Genomic DNA, 19,102 nt, shown 5'->3' on the forward strand with positions numbered 1-19,102 from the left:
CAGCAGTAAGTACAGCCAGGTAGCGTTGTAACTTACTTCAGGTATCGCCACTGTACGACTTGGTACTGCCCTGACAGTAGTCGTGCACTGTAAATGGTAAAAATATCATGTCATACATGTGAGTATGTACCACGATTGTAACGAGTTTCCCTGATCTTGCAGCGTTACCAGCTAAAAAGTCATTCGGTTATCAACCATCAAGATGGTATAATATCGCAGAGGAGACTAGCCGCCTAGTGGAATGCCTAAAAGTTTATCATTGTTACCGGATTACGTGCGTTACTGTAACCACTGACACTACCGAGCATATTTGAAAATTAACGGTTCAGCAACTATTCACTCAATTTTGTATAATTTTTCAGGTGGCGTAGGCCAAAGAATCTTGGTGTCGAAGGCCAGGTGAATGCTTACAGAATCAAGGAAATAGGGCAATTGTAACGGAAGGTACTCTTTCCGATTCAATTTTTGCAATTATTTTTATTCTCCTAGATCGTGCAGAACTAATTTTACAAACACCGTTTTCATCAATCAATAAGGACAGCGTGTTGGCATTCTCTCTGAATTATTATCTGTTAGAGGTTACTATGATCGAAAGACAGAGTTAATATGCAAGCACAAAATACTAATATACAAAGGCACGAGAATGTCTCAGATGAGTGTGACTATGGTTGGTTGATGGTATTCTTTTGAATTGCCATGTAAATATTTTTTATGTACTACGTTTCTACATCATGTATTACAAATTACAAATAAGTATATTCAAATCTTCGCAACACTTGTAGCCATAAAACTGTCAGATGACCGGCGTAACCATCTTATTTGCTATCCTGGCTGCTAAAACTTAGTATGGTCTAGTCGACCTCCTTGGCCTCCAGAAGTTCCTCGGTTTCTGCGTTGATCGGTGGAACTTCGCCGACTTCTGAAACCTAGACTGCTTGGTGACTTCACTGACCGTTTACCTTCTACACGCCCCCGGCCTCCAAATCCTCCGACACCACCCAGGACCCCGATTCCTCCTTGGACAACACCCTAGGCTCTGATGCCTCCTCCAGCAGCACCCTGGGCTCCAATTCCTCCTCCGACACCGCCCACGGCTCCAATTCCTCCTCCGACACCACCCTGGGCTCCGATTCCTCCTCCGACACCACCCTGGGCCCCGATTCCTCCTCCGACACCACCCTGGGCTCCAATTCCTCCTCCGACACCACCCTGGGCTCCAATTCCTCCTCCGACACCGCCCACGGCTCCAATTGCTCCTCCGACACCACCCTGGGCTCCAATTCCTCCTCCGACACCACCCTGGGCTCCAATTCCTCCTCCGACACCGCCCACGGCTCCAATTGCTCCTCCGGCACCACCCTGGGCTCCAATTCCGCCTCCGACACCGCCCTGGGCCCCGATTCCTCCTCCGACACCGCCCACGGCTCCAATTGCTCCTCCGGCACCACCCTGGGCTCCAATTCCCCCTCCGACAGCACCCCGGGCTCCAAATATTCCTAGGCCATAGCCCTGGGCTGCATATCTTCTTCGGTCACCAGGGCCACCTAGGGATTCCGAATTTAATCCCAAATATGTTTATACTTGACATTGTTACTATATGCCAGCTCGATACTCATGTAATTTATATAGGTATGTTGGCCTTACATGTATGGCCTGTATGTTGTTCGCTTTTATCTATTTACTACTATTCAATCTACTATTTACAGATTGTCCCCCAGTCGTGCTTATTTTCTTGACGGAGGTGAAAGGTAATTTCATACCTCTATAGACCACTAATGTGCAGTTATGTATCGATGTTACAGACAGTCAAGATCGCAGCATAGGCGCGTAGAATATTCAAGTTTATTGTCGGGAGCATTGCTTCTTTCAATTTTGTACAATTCTGTACAGTAAAAGTGGCCGTTAAAATTATCCGACCTTTACCCATGTGATGTGATTGGATGTCATATCACACCCAAGTTACATTTTCACGTGCAGCAAAACACCTGGATGCAGCAGCAGCAAAAATGCTCTGATTGGTCAATGATTCTGGTGTTTTGTCAGCATTCTGCTGTGCGTGAAAGTTGCTCTTCAAAGTAAAAATGAATCTACTCTCTACAGCAGTTGGTTTTGCTGCATACAGTAAAAGTCCCCCCTCCCCCCAGAAATTATCAACTTCTGTCGATGGAGATGATGGATGTGTGAAATAGAATGATCGATTGACAGGACAATTTGGCGTTTCAGATCGACTGTGAACGTTTTGCTTAAGGATGAATGTGAAAATATTTGATTGGGTGTCCGCGATGATTTGAAACTATTTAGAAAACGTAACCAAACAAGTTCAGTGGCTGTAGAAGTGGAGGCACTAAAATGATTTTCAAAGGATAACTGCTATGGCAAAAGAGAGAACTTTGGGTTTGGTGACTTCGAGCAATAGATGGGTATAGTATATTTCCTGAATTTGTTTCGATTGTTTTCCGAAAGGCTCATATGAAGATTTCGAACGATTCTGTAACAACCTTCTCAACCACTCACAATGAGTTAAATCAGTAAGTTATTGCGGTTAATGTTAAATTTGTGAGGCTTAAGAGTATCAGTTGAGAATGTTTTGGAGTTAGGCCTACCTTGAGCTGCGGCACTAATCGCCAAGAACGCAAATAACGCAGCCACCCTGTATTGTGTACTCATTTTGTCGAACTGTGCTCATTGTCTGTACGGCTGTGGTTTAAATAGTTATTATCTGTTCTCCAAATTTCCCCGATGAGGATTTCAGTAGCACACTGTTACGTGTAATATACCAATCAATAATTGTAAACGAAGTTTGCTGACAGTGATCTTAATGGAGAAATTTAGATAAGCAGTAAACTAATTGCGCTTTCTGATGCGTTAATAGCATTATGTCAAAATTCTCATATTTCTCCCCTATGATCCAATGATATCACGCAGCTGAACACGCATGGCAAACTAGAATTCGTTTACGAAATATCAAAGTAACATACGATTTACAACGTAGTATTTGCTACCCTGGCTTCTAAAACTTAATATGATTCGGTCAAACTCTTTGGCATGCGGAACTTCCTCGGCTTCTACCTTGATCGGCGAAACTTCGCTGAACTCGTCCACCTCGAAAACCAAGGTAGATAAGTTAGCCCCGACAGGTCCCTGGTCTCCATTTCCTAGCCCCAGACTCCTCTTACGTCTTTGTCACCAAGGTGTCGTAACGAACATTAAGACAGGTACTATTTGAATTCATAAACCTTTTCTACAGGTATTAGCAATTCAACGTGTACAGTCGACCGGATATCTCGACCCTCTCAAAATTTTGCTCGAGCACTTCCACGAAATTGTTAGCAAATATTTTGCATCTTCTCATAATTCTGTACGTAATGGTTGTTTTCATGCGATAAAGGCTTCTGAGAAACTATAAATATACAAATTCGTAAGCTATTATCTCATATTTTATTACGAAAACTTTACATGTTAGTACTTGTTCCTCAACGTATTATGCAAAACAATATTATCTAATTCTGGTTGATTTTGGGATTGAAAAAAAAACGAATTATAATGGAGGCGAATACGCAATGAGGAGAGTCTTACGCAAGCTTCGTGGCAATGCCCCTTTGCTCCCTACGGATCACTGGTTTATCTTTATTTCCAGTTTATCACTTTGTCGACGCTCATAGGCGAATTGCACTTTCTTTAAGCTGCGCATATTCCATTCTATTCGTACGGCAATTGTACGAGCTAACAATATTCAATAATATATTCAATAATATATAATATAATTCACCGAAAGATTTCATTGGCAGCCATTCTTGCAATAATTAAACCAGGATTTGCATGATCGATAATTGTCGTACACCTTTTTTGCAAAGCGTCGCTAAACAAATTCTAAAAACACCTACACCTACTCAGTATTCGATTTTTATTCCTACCTATAAGCGATGGCAGTATTTTGTGCTATGGGAGTCCAATTTAATCCCGAAAAATCAATATTTTGGTAGTCGTGAGTGAATTCAGACCGACGCTTGGGTACAATACGAATCACATTGCTGGATGATCGGTAATTATGCGAGGCATAAAACTCCTTATAAATAGATATGGAATATATTATAATTATGGGAAGCCGTTAGGTATTTCACAGCCAATAATAAAGGTGTGAAAAACTTGTTCTCGTTTATAAGAAATAAAAGGCCGTTTGAAGTCATGGAATGAGATGATCCAATGATCGAGAGACGTCGGAGATTGCTGTGTTAACTATTTAATTTTTGATCTGGTGCCTAAAATTGAAAATTGCTAACCTCAACTATTTACACAGTAAGATTGCAAGTTTCACTCATGGTGGTGTTCACTAATCATAAAGCCAATAACCAAGTCAGTGCCCGACAAAGCTATTTCGCGGCCCGAGGCAGAATGTGGCGAGGAATTACGTAAGAAAAGGAGTTTTCGAGAGATATATGTTGAACTTTGGAACACTTAAAAAAGGAGATAATTCTACATTTAAATGTATGATTTGTATTCAAAATTTTGAATTTCAAAACATTTGAAACATATTTAGATAAACATTTTGCTCTTTGATGATTTCTGGTTTTCAACGAATAAATACAAACATTTATAACCCCTAGGAATATATTTCGTTACTACAAGAAATGAAGAGTTAATTTTACTTTAATAATTTTGAGGTTTATGCCGATTTCGGCCGGCCGTTTTTGTACCATATGTAGCGCGACAAATAGATGAAAAAGTGTTAGGAATTAACATTTATGAAATCTGTATCTATAGTCAGTATATATTACGAGCTTTACAAGTACAACTGGATTCTTGATTGCTTTAATATTCACTATACATCATGTATTATAGACAACCCTGGCTTCCAAGTCCTCCTTCACGACCACCGTGACCGAGAGATCGTCCTTGGCGATCACCCTGACCTTAATATCCTCCGTGGTTACCACCCTGGCCTCCAAATCCTCCTTGATGACCACCCTGGCCTCCAAATCCTCCTTGATGACCACCCTGGCCTCCAAATCCTCCTTGATGACCACCCTGGCCTCCAAATCCTCCTTGATGACCACCCTGGCCTCCAAATCCTCCTTGATGACCACCCTGGCTTCCAAATCCTCCTTGATGACCACCCTGGCCTCCAGATCCTCCTTGATGACCACCCTGGCCTCCAAATCCTCCTTGATGACCACCCTGGCCTCCAAATCCTCCTTGATGACCACCCTGGCCTCCAAATCCTCCTTGATGATCACCCTGGCCTCCAAATCCTCCTTGATGACCACCCTGGCCTCCAAATCCTCCTAAGTTACCACCCTGGCCTCCAAATCCTCCTAAGTTACCACCCTGGCTTCCAAATCCTCCTTGAGGACCACCCTGGCCTAAAGATCGTCCTAGACGACCAACGTGGCCTCCAGATCCTCCTTGATGACCACCCTGGCCTCTAGATCCTCCTTGATGACCACCCTGGCCTCCAAATCCTCCTCGAGAACCACCATGGCCTCCAAATCCTCCTTGGATATGACCGTAACCTGTAATATTAAGAAGTGCAGATATGATTTTGTGTTCCAATAGAGGTGGTTAACATTGCATTAGATGTCCAGGAACATGCAGACAGCATAAATATTCGCCGGATTTATCGTAACGAAATTGATTGCATCTTCTCTCATTTTACAGATTACAATAAATTTAGAGTCACGCTAAATTGATCTGAATACCCTCGAGATTAAACATTTGTCCTCAAATGTCTGTACTGATATACCATCTGAATATGGCTAATAATCATAACTACCAACATCAGGAGAATCCGTATACGGAACGCTTTCGTCTGTCTACTACTTATCACTATAGCTTGTGCCATTACTTAAGAAAAACAGATCACGCCTTAAGTCTTGTTTATCATTTACCGCGGAAAAGATAGATCATTGGTAGATAGTTGAGTGACTTCATAGACAGTAGACAATTTTTTAGTATTACTGCTTCTTTTGGTTATACGCAATACGAGCGGTAATAAAAATCATACCGGCTCTTACCTGTAGGACAAAAATCGATGTCATATCACACTACTATGGAATGATAATTAAATTTCAATAAATAAAAATTCAAATTAAATTCGCCTGAACTTTTTGGCCAGTATAAATGAATAATTTAAAACGGTATAGAAATGTAACCATAAAAGCTGTGTGGTTGTGAAAAGAAGTAGTGATGTTAACCGTGGTCACTTACATGGGGTCCCGACGACCCCAGGCCCAACTTTAACGTATAATTTTAAAGTCAGCGTGCTTGAATCAGAGTTGCTTGTGCAAGTAAATTGTAGAATTATTAAAAAAAAACTTTGGGGTCTCTGAGACCGCATGTATGTATGGGATATTGTTTTACTTTCTTTGCTTGAAGAATTTTTCCCACATCCTCCATCGTTGGAGTCTATTTCTGAATTGTTAAATTTTGTCTCAGAAATTTGTTCAAGTCGTAACTTTGCATAACGTAATATTGTGTAAAGTAATAACGTTCCAAAGTTGGCTGGGGTAACCCCGTGTAAGTGACTGGAGTAAGAAATTTTCAAGATAGCTTCCAATGTTGAGGCATGTTTGAAAATTAATAGTTGAACAAAATATAGCGCGCCAGTTATGTGAAGTTGATCGAAGACTACGAAAGATTCGGAAACAATCTTCTCAACCAATCACGATGACTTAAATTAAGCTATTAGGGTTAAGGTTAGATTTGTGAGGTTCTTACCTTGAGCCGCGGCACTAACCGCCAAAAACGCGAATAACGCAGCCACTCTGTATTGTGTACGCATTTTGTCGAACTGTGCTTATTGTCTGTGCGGCTGCGGTTTATATAGCAACTATTCGTCCTCTAGATTTCATCGCACCAGAATTTCGATAATACAGAGTTACGTATAATATTATAATCAACGATTGAGAAGGGTGTTTATTTATTGATAAGATACTTTATTTATCATATCGTTAAAGATTCGGACTATGCTCGTTTGTGTTCCAGTCAACATTACGAAGAACTGCAAAAGTAACGCCTTCCGACACTTGACCCCGTGAATCTTGTATTTATAAGTTGATAGTGTGACACAGTCGAATGATAGCAGAAATTTACACTTCTGAAGAAAATTCTTGCGGGGAAAAACTCGTGGCTATCGAATATTTTTAATGGTTTTTACGCAGTTCTGTTGTTCACTATAAAACGTCTCTGCGGTTTCGAACTTTTCTGAGAGTTTACCTGGGGTTACACTAATCGAAAAAAATCACGGCAAAATTAAGATTGGAGATTTTTGGAAAATCTCTGATTTTTTCCGATATTTTTAGACAGCCTTTGCATTCGGATCAGTCTAATATACATGACATATGTCTGCGTATTTGATAATTCCGGATAGTTGTCTGAAAAATAGTAACGTATCATTTCCACGCGGAGCGCTCATCAAATATTTCGAAACCAAAGGTTGGTTGCCGGACAATTCGCTTTACACACGCAGGCGTTAGATAATTACACGATTTATATTTCCAACAATTTATCGAAAGATTTCGTTGGTAGCCATTTTTTCAATATTTAAACCAGGATTTGCAAGATAGATAATTGTCATACAAAATTCGTATATAATGCGTCGTTGAACAATTGGTAAAAACACCCACATCTGTACCGAATTCCATTTCTGTTTCGACCTATAAACTATGGCGACATTCTCTGTTCTGGGAATCCAATTTAATTCCAAGAAATCAATATTCTGGTGGACGTAAGTCAATTTAAAGTAACGCTTGAGCGCAATGCGAATCTCATTGCGCCATGATCAACAATTACGCAAAATAACAAATACGATTTAAATAGATATGGAATATGTCGTAACTGTAGCGAACCCTTTGGTGTGTAAAAATTTATCATGAGAATGTAAAAAATTTGATTTCGTTTAAAAGAACTATCATATTCGATGATCGACCGAAGTTCAAATTTGTCGCCCCAACTATTTAATTTGTCATATGGTGCCTGAAGTTTAAAATAGCTAACCTCTATTATTTACACAATCAGATTGCAAATCTAGACTATCATCACAGTCGTATTTGCTAATCTCACAGAGCTAGACTTAATGGAAATACAATGTCCACTAATAATTAAAATTTTTACGTAGCAGATAGCAAATCAACCTATTATTTTTCAAACTCTGCGGTTTGATGCTCGTCGCTCCGGCCGATAACATACGAATATAAATAATTCCAATAACTGTTTCAGCCGTCGTTTACACACATTTTTAAAACAACAGCTTGAACTACCATTAACTTGCACTGAAATTCTCTACCCAATCTAAAAACTCCCAAATTTTCAGAATTTCCCAGAGTTTGGTAAGGAATCTCAGAGTACGATTCAAGGGTCTTTACCGCATTTTAGAAAAAAGGTTCTAAAAAAAATAAAGTTACGGCAGCATGAGAATTGGTCATAAAACATTAAAAAATGATTTCATTTTGTCAATTGGAAAAAGGATAATCGACAGCTGCTCAATGAGTTCAATCAGCATTTCTTAATGATCGTCATCATATGTTGTCATTGCAATCTTCAGTAGGGAAATATTTTACTCCGCTGCCAGATGGCCTTATCGCGTTTGGCGTTCTGCGTCGTCGAATCGAAATACAAGTAGCTCGTCTCCGAGTGCCATACGCGGCTTGATCGCATTTTAATTACGTTTTGCTTATAATTTCATCCTTTCTCTGCATTCAAAATAATTATGGTTAGTCGAATTTCCTGAAATATTGGCTGACATTTTTCTGCGATAAATAACTTCTATGTCAAATTTTATAAAATTGTGGATTTGAGAAAAAAAACCTTATCTGGAATCTTCTGAATCATTCGGAAAAGTTTCAATTAGCAGATTGAAATATCGATCGTCGCTTTTGTAATTAATCATCGACGAATTATAGCAGGTACACACTACAGGGTACCTCGTAATGTTTTCATTAGTCCAATTTACGTTGTCCTCATTTTCTGTTGACAATATCAGACCGCAACTGGGGGTCAATCCGCCATTAATTGGTCTTCGGATACCCGAGGGACAAAGCCATTTTGGTTCCCGACTAGTCTCTGACCTCGCAAAACGAACTTTTATTGGCAACTGACGAACGTCACGCATTCGTGACTCCGTCGCTACTTAATAGCGGCAATATATTTGAGGTATACCAACCCAAACTAGCATTGTGTCAGAAATATCGGTTATGGGGGTAGGGAATGTCTACGCAGAGCCATCGTCCATTCATCGTCGTCATATGTGCTTACTGAAAGTATATCTTGTAAACCAGAACAGAGATCTTCAAAGTAAATCTTCCAAGAACTGCTACGCGTGCATCAGAGTTACACTGTTTAACTTTTTTTTTTTTTTCCAACCATGCCTGTAAACACGTCGAGAAGCGTGAGAATTTGATCCGAAGATAATGCCTGAACCAGGTCACTCTTCGTCGCCAAAATTTAGCAGCTCCAACTTCCAACTACGGAATCGACAACGCTAAAGAAATTCTTGCCGAATCTTGAACCGTTCTTCTTGTATAATCTTTTCAATCAAGGATACACATATGTATGTACAGGCGAGTTTTACGACTGATTCGGTAAACATTTTTTGACAGCAATCTTAATGGAGAGATTTAGATAAGCAGTATGCTAATTGCTCTAATTCTAATGCCGCAATAATATTATGTAATTATTCTTGGCAAACTTGAATTTCTTTACGAACTACCGAAATAATGTACAATTTTTAACGTAACGTCGTCCGCAAAGTCATTTTAATCAACGGCTAAATTTTACACCCTCTCTCTCTCTCTCTCTCTCTCTCTCTCTCTCTCTCTCTCTCTCTGACTGACTGATTGCTTTTCTTCCTGTACTCGTTGCAATAGCGAGAATACGTGCTCAGCTTCAGTAATTGTAATTGCGTTAATTATTTTTTATCATTCAGCTCACTCCGCGGCTACTCGTCCTCGACTTTAGTTTAAGTTTGGTGTTCTGTAGTGCGGTTTTGGCACGTCCAAGACAAGCTGTTTGATTACTTGTTTAGCCCATTTCTACGAAAAGTGAAGATGGTTTGGCCTTATTTTTTCACTTCCTCTCTTTTATTTATACCTTTCGCGATGAAATATAGCGGCCTCTTACACCCACTGAAATTTTTTCATTACATTTTCGAATTTTTATCTCATTTCGTTATTTCACATCGCATAACTCCTAGACACATGATTGTTTCTTTTATACAACCATGTAATCAATCTATTCGTATTTTTGCTGTATAAAGTGAAATTCGCTCGAATGATACTTACCAAACTAGAAACAACGCTTCCCGTATTCACACGAGGATGTCCTTACGTAGCACAAAAATCCAAGGAGCATCGATCTGTTTACGAATCGCGGTACCATTACAGCTAATTGATAATCAATTAACACTCGCGAAATCTCCTCACTCCGTTTCGATTGAAACAGTTAAATGAATAACACATCGCTACGTCACGTGTACGCTGTAATTAAACGCAAGTTATTTCCTATAACCAGTTACGTATGTTGGGGCAATCAGTTTCCACACATTAAACAACATAATCCGAAAATCATGTCACCTCAATCTTGGGAAACAGTTGTAGCAAAGACCTTCGACTTTTAGGAAGTGTTTGGTGTACAATCTTGCCTCGGCACTCGGATATCTGCGGTTTGCCTAAAATATCGGTTTTCATTAAAGGATGTGCACGCGCTCGTTCAACTTCCATCACAGACGGCGCGTCTTACGGCTTGTTTGACTTGTGACGTCCGGCGAATCTAATATATACATAAATACTGTCGTCGGAAATCAATTTCAATGCTAAATCCATGCGAAAAGTTATAAAAGATCGAGCGTGAATGAATACAAGTATGAACTTGATATTTAAGCCGCGACACCCATTTTTGGCACGACACTTTCGGCCGGCCAAGTTGCTCAAGCGTAGACGGAACTTCACTGCCGCTTGGAAGTAAATGGCAATATGTATTCGCTCCAGTGTATCTATAACTGGCAAGCCAAACTGAACAACCTCACCATAAGCCGTTCGGCTGAAAATTAAAACGGATTGTGCGAGTGTGCGTGTCGCTGTGCATGTTTTGAAACGAAGTAATTAGAAGCCTCATTTTTTACCACACGTCTTTCCACGCGTCAATGGTATGTGCTGTTCATTGTGCTCAAGACTCGACATACGATACAATTGATAAACTCAATATAAAATAAAACAGTTAACGTGTACTCGGTGATTTTAAAAGGCTGGCTTGAATATTCACGATCGTCATCACGATGACAGACGTCAGCTAGATTTTTCGCGTTCAAGTATCGAGGTTCGTAAGAATCATAAAATTAACCAACTGCAATACCTAGGGTGGAAAATTCACTTCAAACTTGCGGCGTTTGTGAGTTGCAGAAGAAAAAAATCGACCTTACGAAGCAGATACTTGATTAATTGCAAGCTGCGCGGAGTCTCTTGACTTGCAGACAACTTTGCCTGCAAACTTATGAGACGCCGACACCGGAGGGTCAGATTTGTTTTAAACTGGCATACCTATTGCTTTCTTATCTAATCCGGCGATAATGTAAACGCTTAACGAGTCTCGTTCGATTCGTTATTGATTCTCCGAATTTTCAATGGACTCGTTTCACATTTTTCTAAAGAAGCAGAAAAGAAATGAACGAATGCTACCTACTATACAGCTTTGGAAGAGAAATATTCATCTGCGGTTAGTTAAGTGTAAACTTAGCTCGAAAGAAAGGAAAACTGGGCAAGTTCAGAATTTCGGGAATGAGTTGTAACTAAATATTTGGCGTAAAATAGAAAGAAAGAAAAAAAAAAGCAGTCAATGCGTGGATCAATTGCATATTAATAGACCTTTTAACGCCTGGTACGCGTCTGTTGTAATTGTTTTACCACGCACTTTTCATTAAGCATGTTGAACTTCTCACGTCTGCAGTGACACCTACGCACTTACTGCTAATCGTAAGTTACGTTGTGCTTGTACCTCAGTAACAGTTGGGAAGCGAAGTCAAGTGGATCTCCGCGTTCTCTTGGACACCGCGACTCTAATTAGCGCAAGTGAGCCGCGACGTTTCGTCGTCGTGGATAATGCTTCCATGATTGACGGTATTCGTGTGACGGAATCGTTCGTTGTGAGCGTCGCGGATGATCAATGAAGAACCACAAGTAGCAGGACTCGGAAAGGCGTGTGCTGGCAGTTTTATTACCGAGAGAAACTTGTTTCCGAGGCATGAAGAAATTGGTGGAAAAAAAAATTACCCGGCTACGCATCCCAGGCGACCCTGAGGTTTCATTGCACCAGGGAATCCCATCCTTTTTCATACCATTTCGAATTCGTAAACTCAGTTCGTTGAACAGAGTTATATTTTACACGCCTCGATTCGAATGTTAAGGTTACATCGGACCAGAAATAGATTGTGTATTATAAAATAATCCGTTCTTTGTTCTGGGAAAATTATTGGTTTTTCTTTGCCCCAACTTTTGCTACGTGATGTTTATCTAGTTTGCTAATTCATTTTTAAGTGATTCTCAAGGTCGATTTCGCAAGCTTGGGTAAACTGTAACAATGAAACTTCTCTTGTTCAATGCTCGATTATGGATCCGGATAACTTTTACTTATTTAATTTTTTCTTCATTTCTCGTCACTTCTCATATCTCCGTTCGCAATGAAACACGCCAGCAGCTTTTATCGATCTTTCGTCCTTTCATGTTGAAACTGATCTTCGTAGTGACATTTGAAAAAATATTTACTTCAATTTCCATCACGAAATCTATCCGCGAACAATTATTTTATTCTTTGCGACTCGTTAACGCAATATACTATTCGTACATTTTACGATCTCCTGATATTTTCAAAAAGCAACATCGTTAAACCTTACGTATATGATGTCGTGTAAAAACTTGTAGAATTGCAAAATAAATGGATATTGCATTTAACTATGAGTAGCGTTAGGTATCAGCTGTGAGGACGATGTGAATAAACAATCTTCTCATAATGTATTAAAAGCACTTTAAGTTTCTCAGGCTGACTATGAGATAAATACGTTGATCGAACATGCTGAATCACGCGTGTGGTTCTATTGAGAAAAATAATGCAGTTTATTGAAAAATTGCCCCTACTGAGGAAAATTCCATTCGTTTAAAGTTACCAAGACATACCAAATGCAAAACGATTTTTTGGTGTCAAATCCTTGATAATACATTGCATGGTTCAAAGATAGTATCTGAAAGTCCTGCCGGTTTTAAATTATATCTTTATATTTCAATTGCATTTTTATGGATCAAAAAATCTTCGAAGATCAAAATGGAATTATTCAAACTAACCAAGAGTGAATCAGCAAGACGAATTTATCTTGCAGGCTTGTGCGTAATGACACCTATTATTATACTGGTAAAATTTTTCCACATTTGGATGACATTTTCTTAACCGTGCGATAATGTATATGGATTCTGAGTTCTAGGTATTTATAGCTGCCACGTGTTGATAGAATTGTTATTTATTGTAACGCTTCGTTTGGACTGTAGCCAACTATCTCCAAATAATAACGATTTCCTTCCCGTGCTCGAGGTGTTGTTGGTTTCACGCTAGGTTTGTGAAGTGTAGATGTATTCTTTCCTACGAATACTTTAATAACCCATAAGCTAAAAACAGTTTTGGTTTCTAGGCTATCCGAATAATATATGGTACACAGACTACATGCGGCAACTGATGACGAGAATTTAGCATATACGAACAGAATGTTTAATGAAATTTTACAGAGTAGAAGTTCAGGTGTATCTTCCAATTCCCAAGGCTAGTCTCGACTCGATATAGTTTTTCAAAAAATATCGTTTCAACTTTTACCTCAATTCGCGTCACTTGTAAGCATTGTCTGATGCAAATTCGTAACGTTGATCCTGTTCTCAAAAAAGAAAATAAAAGATTATTGGACCACAGGAGTGTTAGAGTAATGGAGCTTGATTCGAATAACATTTTCGTCACTATTGGAGAACCCTTGCAATCGTATTTAAGTATCGGATGTAAGTCGCGCTTACTTGTAGACCACTGGACTATTCGATACGTAAGTAATACTGACTTATTCACTATTTAAGTGCTGGGCATAAGTTCTACGCATTTGTAACACACTTTTTACCGGCTTCGTCTTCTCTCGTTAGGTCACGCGTTATTCCCTGGTAGTAGTGGATACCACTTTCGAATGGTTCGAAACTGAGATCGAGCTCGTCACTCGACTTCGTAATTCCACCATACCAGTCTTCCGCTGGTAGCCTAACCGTAACGTTACCGTTTAATATTCAAGTGACGATAGAATTGCGGGTGAAGCTTAAATCGTTTTACAGCGCTGTCAAAAACCGGGGTAAGTCGAAAGCTGGCTGCTCTGGGATAGGAGAAAATATATCGCTCTTGCAGCATTCCGAACTTCTGCTATTCTGCAAAACTTCACCGTTATTTCGGTCTATTTCTATCGAACTCTCTTCACAGAGTTCCTCGCTACAAGCACCGTCTTAATAGTAGTAATATTCTAATTTCGTGTCTTCCTAAGAATCCCTGCATTACCAATGTAACGCGCGTCACATCTTAGAGTTGGGATAATTCGAAATACCTTGTTCATACATTTTCAAGGATCGTTCCACGGCTACTTCCATCTCGAAGTTACCGTTGATTCAGGTGTTTTATTCAGTCCGTTAATAAGCGGCTTCGCCGAGCGATGCGTAAATCTATACGTATGCTCGAAGCTTATTCGTAAATTATCCAAAATCGTCCCAACGTTCATACGTATATACTTCTTACTCTTAGTATTCTCGTCAGAAAGGTCGATACAGCTTCAGTTGGCAATTGACTTGCCTTGCCCGAGGACTAACATGCGCGCGCCTATGAATTTAAAAAAAAATTATTTACGCATTCCTCCTATCGATCACTATGACACACGTGTACAAAGAGTTACGTAAGCGGTAGAAAATCGTTTTGAGCTAGTTTGCACCACTTGTGGTGATCGTGCACAATAAAATCGAGAGGTGAATTTGAAAAAGGCTGCAATTGCCATTTTTCAATTCTCCTCTTCAATTCGTCTCAGATTATTTGAGATGCCTCTTGGCCGTCTCCGTAAAACTTTGAATGAAAATATCTTCATGTTTCAGCATCTCACCGCGGTAGCAAAGCTTGCGTGGATGGCGGAAACCGATAAGCAAAGAAATCACCGCAGCTTCTGCATTATCTGAAGTATCATTAGCAACGTTGATGGATCATGGCGCGAGTTAGACCGGAAGCAAGAATCGAGGTCTAAGCTGGCTCGTTGTGAAGAAAATACAATTATAAATCATAAATACATTTTCTATGCAACATGGACATCGATCCTGAGTATGTTGACAGTGATATTTGCATAATATATGCGGATACCGAACGTTGAAGAATTGTACAAACAAAACCTCTCTACTGCGGAAGAACCATAAAAATTCATATCGATCGAACAGCGGCCATCAGCGTAAATGATCGGCGGTCGAGTGTTTCTTGCGGTGATTTACGCGATGGCTTTTGTGTCGGGGAGAGCCGAAGTCGACGGGTTCAGGGAATCCTGTCCGTCAAACGCCATTGTCAATTTGTCCAGACGGAAGTCGATGTCTCCGGGGTTGACGAAAGATTCGAGCGACATCAATTTGCCGAACGCAACGCGTCCCGAGGATCGGATAACAGTCGGATGCCTGTGTGACTTTAAAACGTGCTTGAAACTTTGTTGTCCGCTGGAAAAGGCATGGTACGAACAAAGCTGTGTGGAGGATGATACCGTTTACATTTTCCCTGAAATAAAAACTCTCATCGACGATGGGCAGAAGAACCTGACGCTGCAGGATTTTCACATCGTCCCTGATTATCCTTGCGGTTTTGGCTGGGCGACGCTGGATGTGCTGGAAAATTTCTACGCTTTTCCCAACGGTTCGATTTATACGCCGGATTTTTACGGAAGTAAATCTCACGGATTTGACAATTACTGCCTTTTACGGAATCCAAATTCTTCCGTATATTTGGCGGTGGTATGTTACCCTAAAGCCAGCATGAACTACTGGGACACCATTTGTTGGTCAATCCAATTTATCATAATTTTGGCAGTATTCGTTTGCTACACCATAGTACCTGAACTGAGGACTTTTCATGGAATGATAGTTCGCTCCTATATCGCCGCCTACGTTGGACTCTACCTCGGTGCCTTGGGAATAATGATTACAAATGGGTTAAGAGACTATGTCCAGCTGAATATCCTGAGTGGTAAAATAATTATTATCGCATCTTATATTTAATTGACGCTTCCGAGTGTCAATTTTAAAGTGTTCGTCACGAAACCTTGGATGCAAATCGTGATACATGGATGCGTAATTTACGATCTAGGCTCCTTAGTGGTATTTATAAACGTGGCTTGCAAGCATTCGTGAATCACTCACTGCAGTTTCAGAATTTATACATATAAAATTTCAAATCAATCTCCGATATATACCATCTTTGCCGGAGAAACTCAAACTTCTTCTTCATTATTATTATAATTTTTTTCTAATTTTTTTTACCTTCATATGTTTCAGAAAATGAATAAATTCTTTCTCAAAAATTTACGTTGCATCTATTCATTTACTATTTTCAATTTACACGAAATCATTTTCTCATACAAAATATTCTTCAGGTATTTAAGAACGTCATAAAATACTGAATTAGCATGTAAGTCTTTACATTACGAGTACAACTTTAATTAGTAATTCCTATTGTACAAAGTACAAAATGTACTTAGAGACTGCCCATCCCTGGTCTGATCAATCAGCAGGTGGTAGAATCGGCGGAGCTTTATTGTTGAATAAGCATGATTTTTGTTTCAGAAATTGTCGTACAATATTGTGACATCGCCAGCGTCCTTTGGCTGAACGTGATGAGCGTTAATATTTGGAGAACGTTTCGGTAAGTAATCCGTAAATGTTTGAGGAGTGTGTTGCAATATCGTTCATAACTTTCGTCGATATGGTTTGACAAACCTTTTTCATTTCTCGACTAGCGCAATGGTCGAAAATAATAATCGAATTTCAAAAGTTTTCACTTGTTGCAGAAGCGTGAAGTCTGCCGACTCCAATGTAGATCAGCGTAACCAGAAAAAATTCGTCCTTTGCATGATCTACGCTTGGGGAACACCGGCTGTTATTGTTTTGAGTTCCGTAGCTGTAATGCGCTACGTCCCGTATTTTCACAATGAAATATTTGGTAAGTACGAATGATGATCGACCAAATGTCTATGAGATTTGAATAAATTCAAATTTATCCCGCGACTATCTAACTCTTTTTCTCGGTTCACAGGCCTGACTTTTACCTGGTGGACCAGCTTGACTTTCAGCAGCGTCGTTTATATGTGCAACACGTTGTTGTACATCGTCACTGTGATTACGATAAAGCGACAGAAGAAGGACACGGCGCTACTGACTATCGACGTTAACAAACATCACGAAACCACTAACCAATGGTATGTTGGAAAATTGAAATTTATTTCGCAAGTTTGAAATGTCATCAATTCTTTCCATCCTACGCCAGTTTGGCGAGATAAAGCCAGTATCGATTGTTTCGTTTCAGGTGTAGAACGTACGTGAAATTGTTGACAATAATGACAGGTCATATGGGAGGTTTCACAGTGGTCTGGGCCGTTTGTATAATTTGGCCGACACCAGCGTTGATTCACTCTTTTACCACGTTAGGAATGGTGCAAAGCGTTTTCATATTCGCGCTTTTCCTTTGGCAGGACCATATGAAACGCGCGATTTCAAAACAGCTATGTATAAGGGTGCAGCGTTTGCGAAACTTTTTCGTCAGAAGTAAACCAAGGATTACAACTGATTGTGAGAGTTGAACAATATCAATTACGATAGCTTTAAATGCCGCACAAACTGTCGTATTAACAATCGATAACAATATGCACGCGTGTACTTTACGTGGGTATAAAAAAGATGCTTGATTCGCAGTAGTTGAGAGAACTGCGGTGTTGAGTCAAGTTTAATGTCATCAATGTCATTCTGCAGTAGCTGGTGTTGCAGAAATACTGGTGCGACAATAATACGACTCTTGTGTTACAATTTCAATGATTAACCATGTTCACATTTCACTATTACGTGAAATGTGACCTCTGGTGGAAGACATGTGGTCGATAAAAAAAATTCGTAAATACGAACAACAACCTAACATTAAGACCATTTGGTCGAAGAGCAGTGTTATTTCTTTTCAAACAATACGTGTCTACAAATAAACACGCTAAAAGGATTAAACGTATTCACGGTAACATTATACGTTGTTGTGAATGTGTGACGTAATACGTAAAAATTTGCACAATCACATACGTTAGCCATTGGGCTATAAGTGCGTTGTATTGTGCGTTGCCTGTTTCTACGAAATGTTCTTACGTCAGCTTTGAATGTGATTAACTTTAATATGATAAGTATGAAAATCATTTCCAAATTTACTCAGCTTGTGTGGTAGATCTACTCTATTTATCAGTATTTCCGCTCAGATTAACTGAACGGTTGATTAGTGTGTAGGAAAATAAATCATAATATGTATACGTTAAAACTAGTCACATGGATTGTTCGAAAGCTCGATTAAAATTAAAGAAGTTAGCAGTCCAGTAGAGCCTCGATAGTTTAACTACACTTTGTCGTCGTAATTTTTCATATTCTTATGAATTAGTTATGCTCTTCGATCTTCAATAAACACCCAACTAGTCGGATGTTTACATTTTTTTTTAATTGATCATGTTCTGGGCTCTGGACTATTTTTTACTACTGTTACACCACGAGTCTGATGTGAAGAGCAGAAATGATCGAGAATTGACTGTATTAAGTAACGCTATTTAAATTGTATTTATTATGATGCTTCTTTTTAATATCAAGAACGATGAAGTACGGTGCAGACTACGAAATTCTTTGAACATAATGGATCACTATTCGTGATATCTTACAATAAATGGGAATTTCTATATTTATCATTACAAGTGTTCACGTATAGAAGACACGTTTCTTAACTTCCAAAATCACGTTTTTACCACATGATAACTACCTGTTTATGAATTCCGTGGACATACATACAGAGCGTC

The 19,102-nt window shown here is 39.5% G+C and overlaps 3 protein-coding genes across 8 annotated transcripts; 1 reads left to right on the forward strand and 2 right to left on the reverse strand.

The window, feature by feature from the left end:
• Positions 1-488: 488 nt before the first annotated feature.
• LOC124213049 (uncharacterized) lies at positions 489-3,055 on the reverse strand. Its single transcript, XM_046613865.2, has 2 exons — positions 2,604-3,055; positions 489-1,544 (listed from the first exon to the last, which is right to left on the reverse strand). Exons 1-2 carry the CDS (start codon positions 2,665-2,667, stop codon positions 1,030-1,032), a joined length of 579 nt encoding a protein of 192 aa, XP_046469821.1. The 5' UTR covers positions 2,668-3,055; the 3' UTR covers positions 489-1,029.
• A 1,693-nt stretch (positions 3,056-4,748) lies between these two features.
• LOC124213048 (uncharacterized) lies at positions 4,749-6,869 on the reverse strand. Its single transcript, XM_046613859.2, has 2 exons — positions 6,715-6,869; positions 4,749-5,510 (listed from the first exon to the last, which is right to left on the reverse strand). Exons 1-2 carry the CDS (start codon positions 6,776-6,778, stop codon positions 4,912-4,914), a joined length of 663 nt encoding a protein of 220 aa, XP_046469815.1. The 5' UTR covers positions 6,779-6,869; the 3' UTR covers positions 4,749-4,911.
• Positions 6,870-9,984: 3,115 nt separating this feature from the next.
• On the forward strand, positions 9,985-18,991 carry LOC124213044 (probable G-protein coupled receptor Mth-like 6). Of its 6 annotated transcripts, none has more exons than XM_046613853.2 (6): positions 9,985-10,043; positions 15,135-16,257; positions 16,854-16,932; positions 17,078-17,229; positions 17,323-17,485; positions 17,593-18,991. In XM_046613853.2, exons 2-6 carry the CDS (start codon positions 15,483-15,485, stop codon positions 17,864-17,866), a joined length of 1,443 nt encoding a protein of 480 aa, XP_046469809.1. In that variant the 5' UTR covers positions 9,985-10,043; positions 15,135-15,482; the 3' UTR covers positions 17,867-18,991. The 6 variants fall into 6 exon arrangements, with proteins under 6 accessions (XP_046469809.1, XP_046469808.1, XP_046469807.1 ...); XM_046613852.2 differs by lacking the exon at positions 9,985-10,043 and adding an exon at positions 10,958-11,089; XM_046613851.1 differs by lacking the exon at positions 9,985-10,043 and adding an exon at positions 12,004-12,285.
• The last annotated feature ends 111 nt before the right edge of the window (positions 18,992-19,102 follow it).

Source organism: Neodiprion pinetum, chromosome 2 (genome assembly GCF_021155775.2).
Source record: "Neodiprion pinetum isolate iyNeoPine1 chromosome 2, iyNeoPine1.2, whole genome shotgun sequence".
Lineage (NCBI taxonomy): Eukaryota > Metazoa > Arthropoda > Insecta > Hymenoptera > Diprionidae > Neodiprion > Neodiprion pinetum.

Coding starts and splice junctions, on each gene's coding strand:
- LOC124213049 (XM_046613865.2), bottom strand. CDS start 2,667: ATGAGTACACAATACAGGGTGGCTGCGTTATTTGCGTTCTTGGCGATT. Junction 1,545..2,603: donor GATTAGTGCCGCAGCTCAAG/GTAGGCCTAACT, acceptor CGGAATCCCTAG/GTGGCCCTGGTGACCGAAGA.
- LOC124213044 (XM_046613853.2), top strand. CDS start 15,483: ATGATCGGCGGTCGAGTGTTTCTTGCGGTGATTTACGCGATGGCTTTT. Junction 16,933..17,077: donor AATATTTGGAGAACGTTTCG/GTAAGTAATCCG, acceptor CACTTGTTGCAG/AAGCGTGAAGTCTGCCGACT. Junction 17,486..17,592: donor CACGAAACCACTAACCAATG/GTATGTTGGAAA, acceptor GTTTCGTTTCAG/GTGTAGAACGTACGTGAAAT.
- LOC124213048 (XM_046613859.2), bottom strand. CDS start 6,778: ATGCGTACACAATACAGAGTGGCTGCGTTATTCGCGTTTTTGGCGGTT. Junction 5,511..6,714: donor GGTTAGTGCCGCGGCTCAAG/GTAAGAACCTCA, acceptor TTAATATTACAG/GTTACGGTCATATCCAAGGA.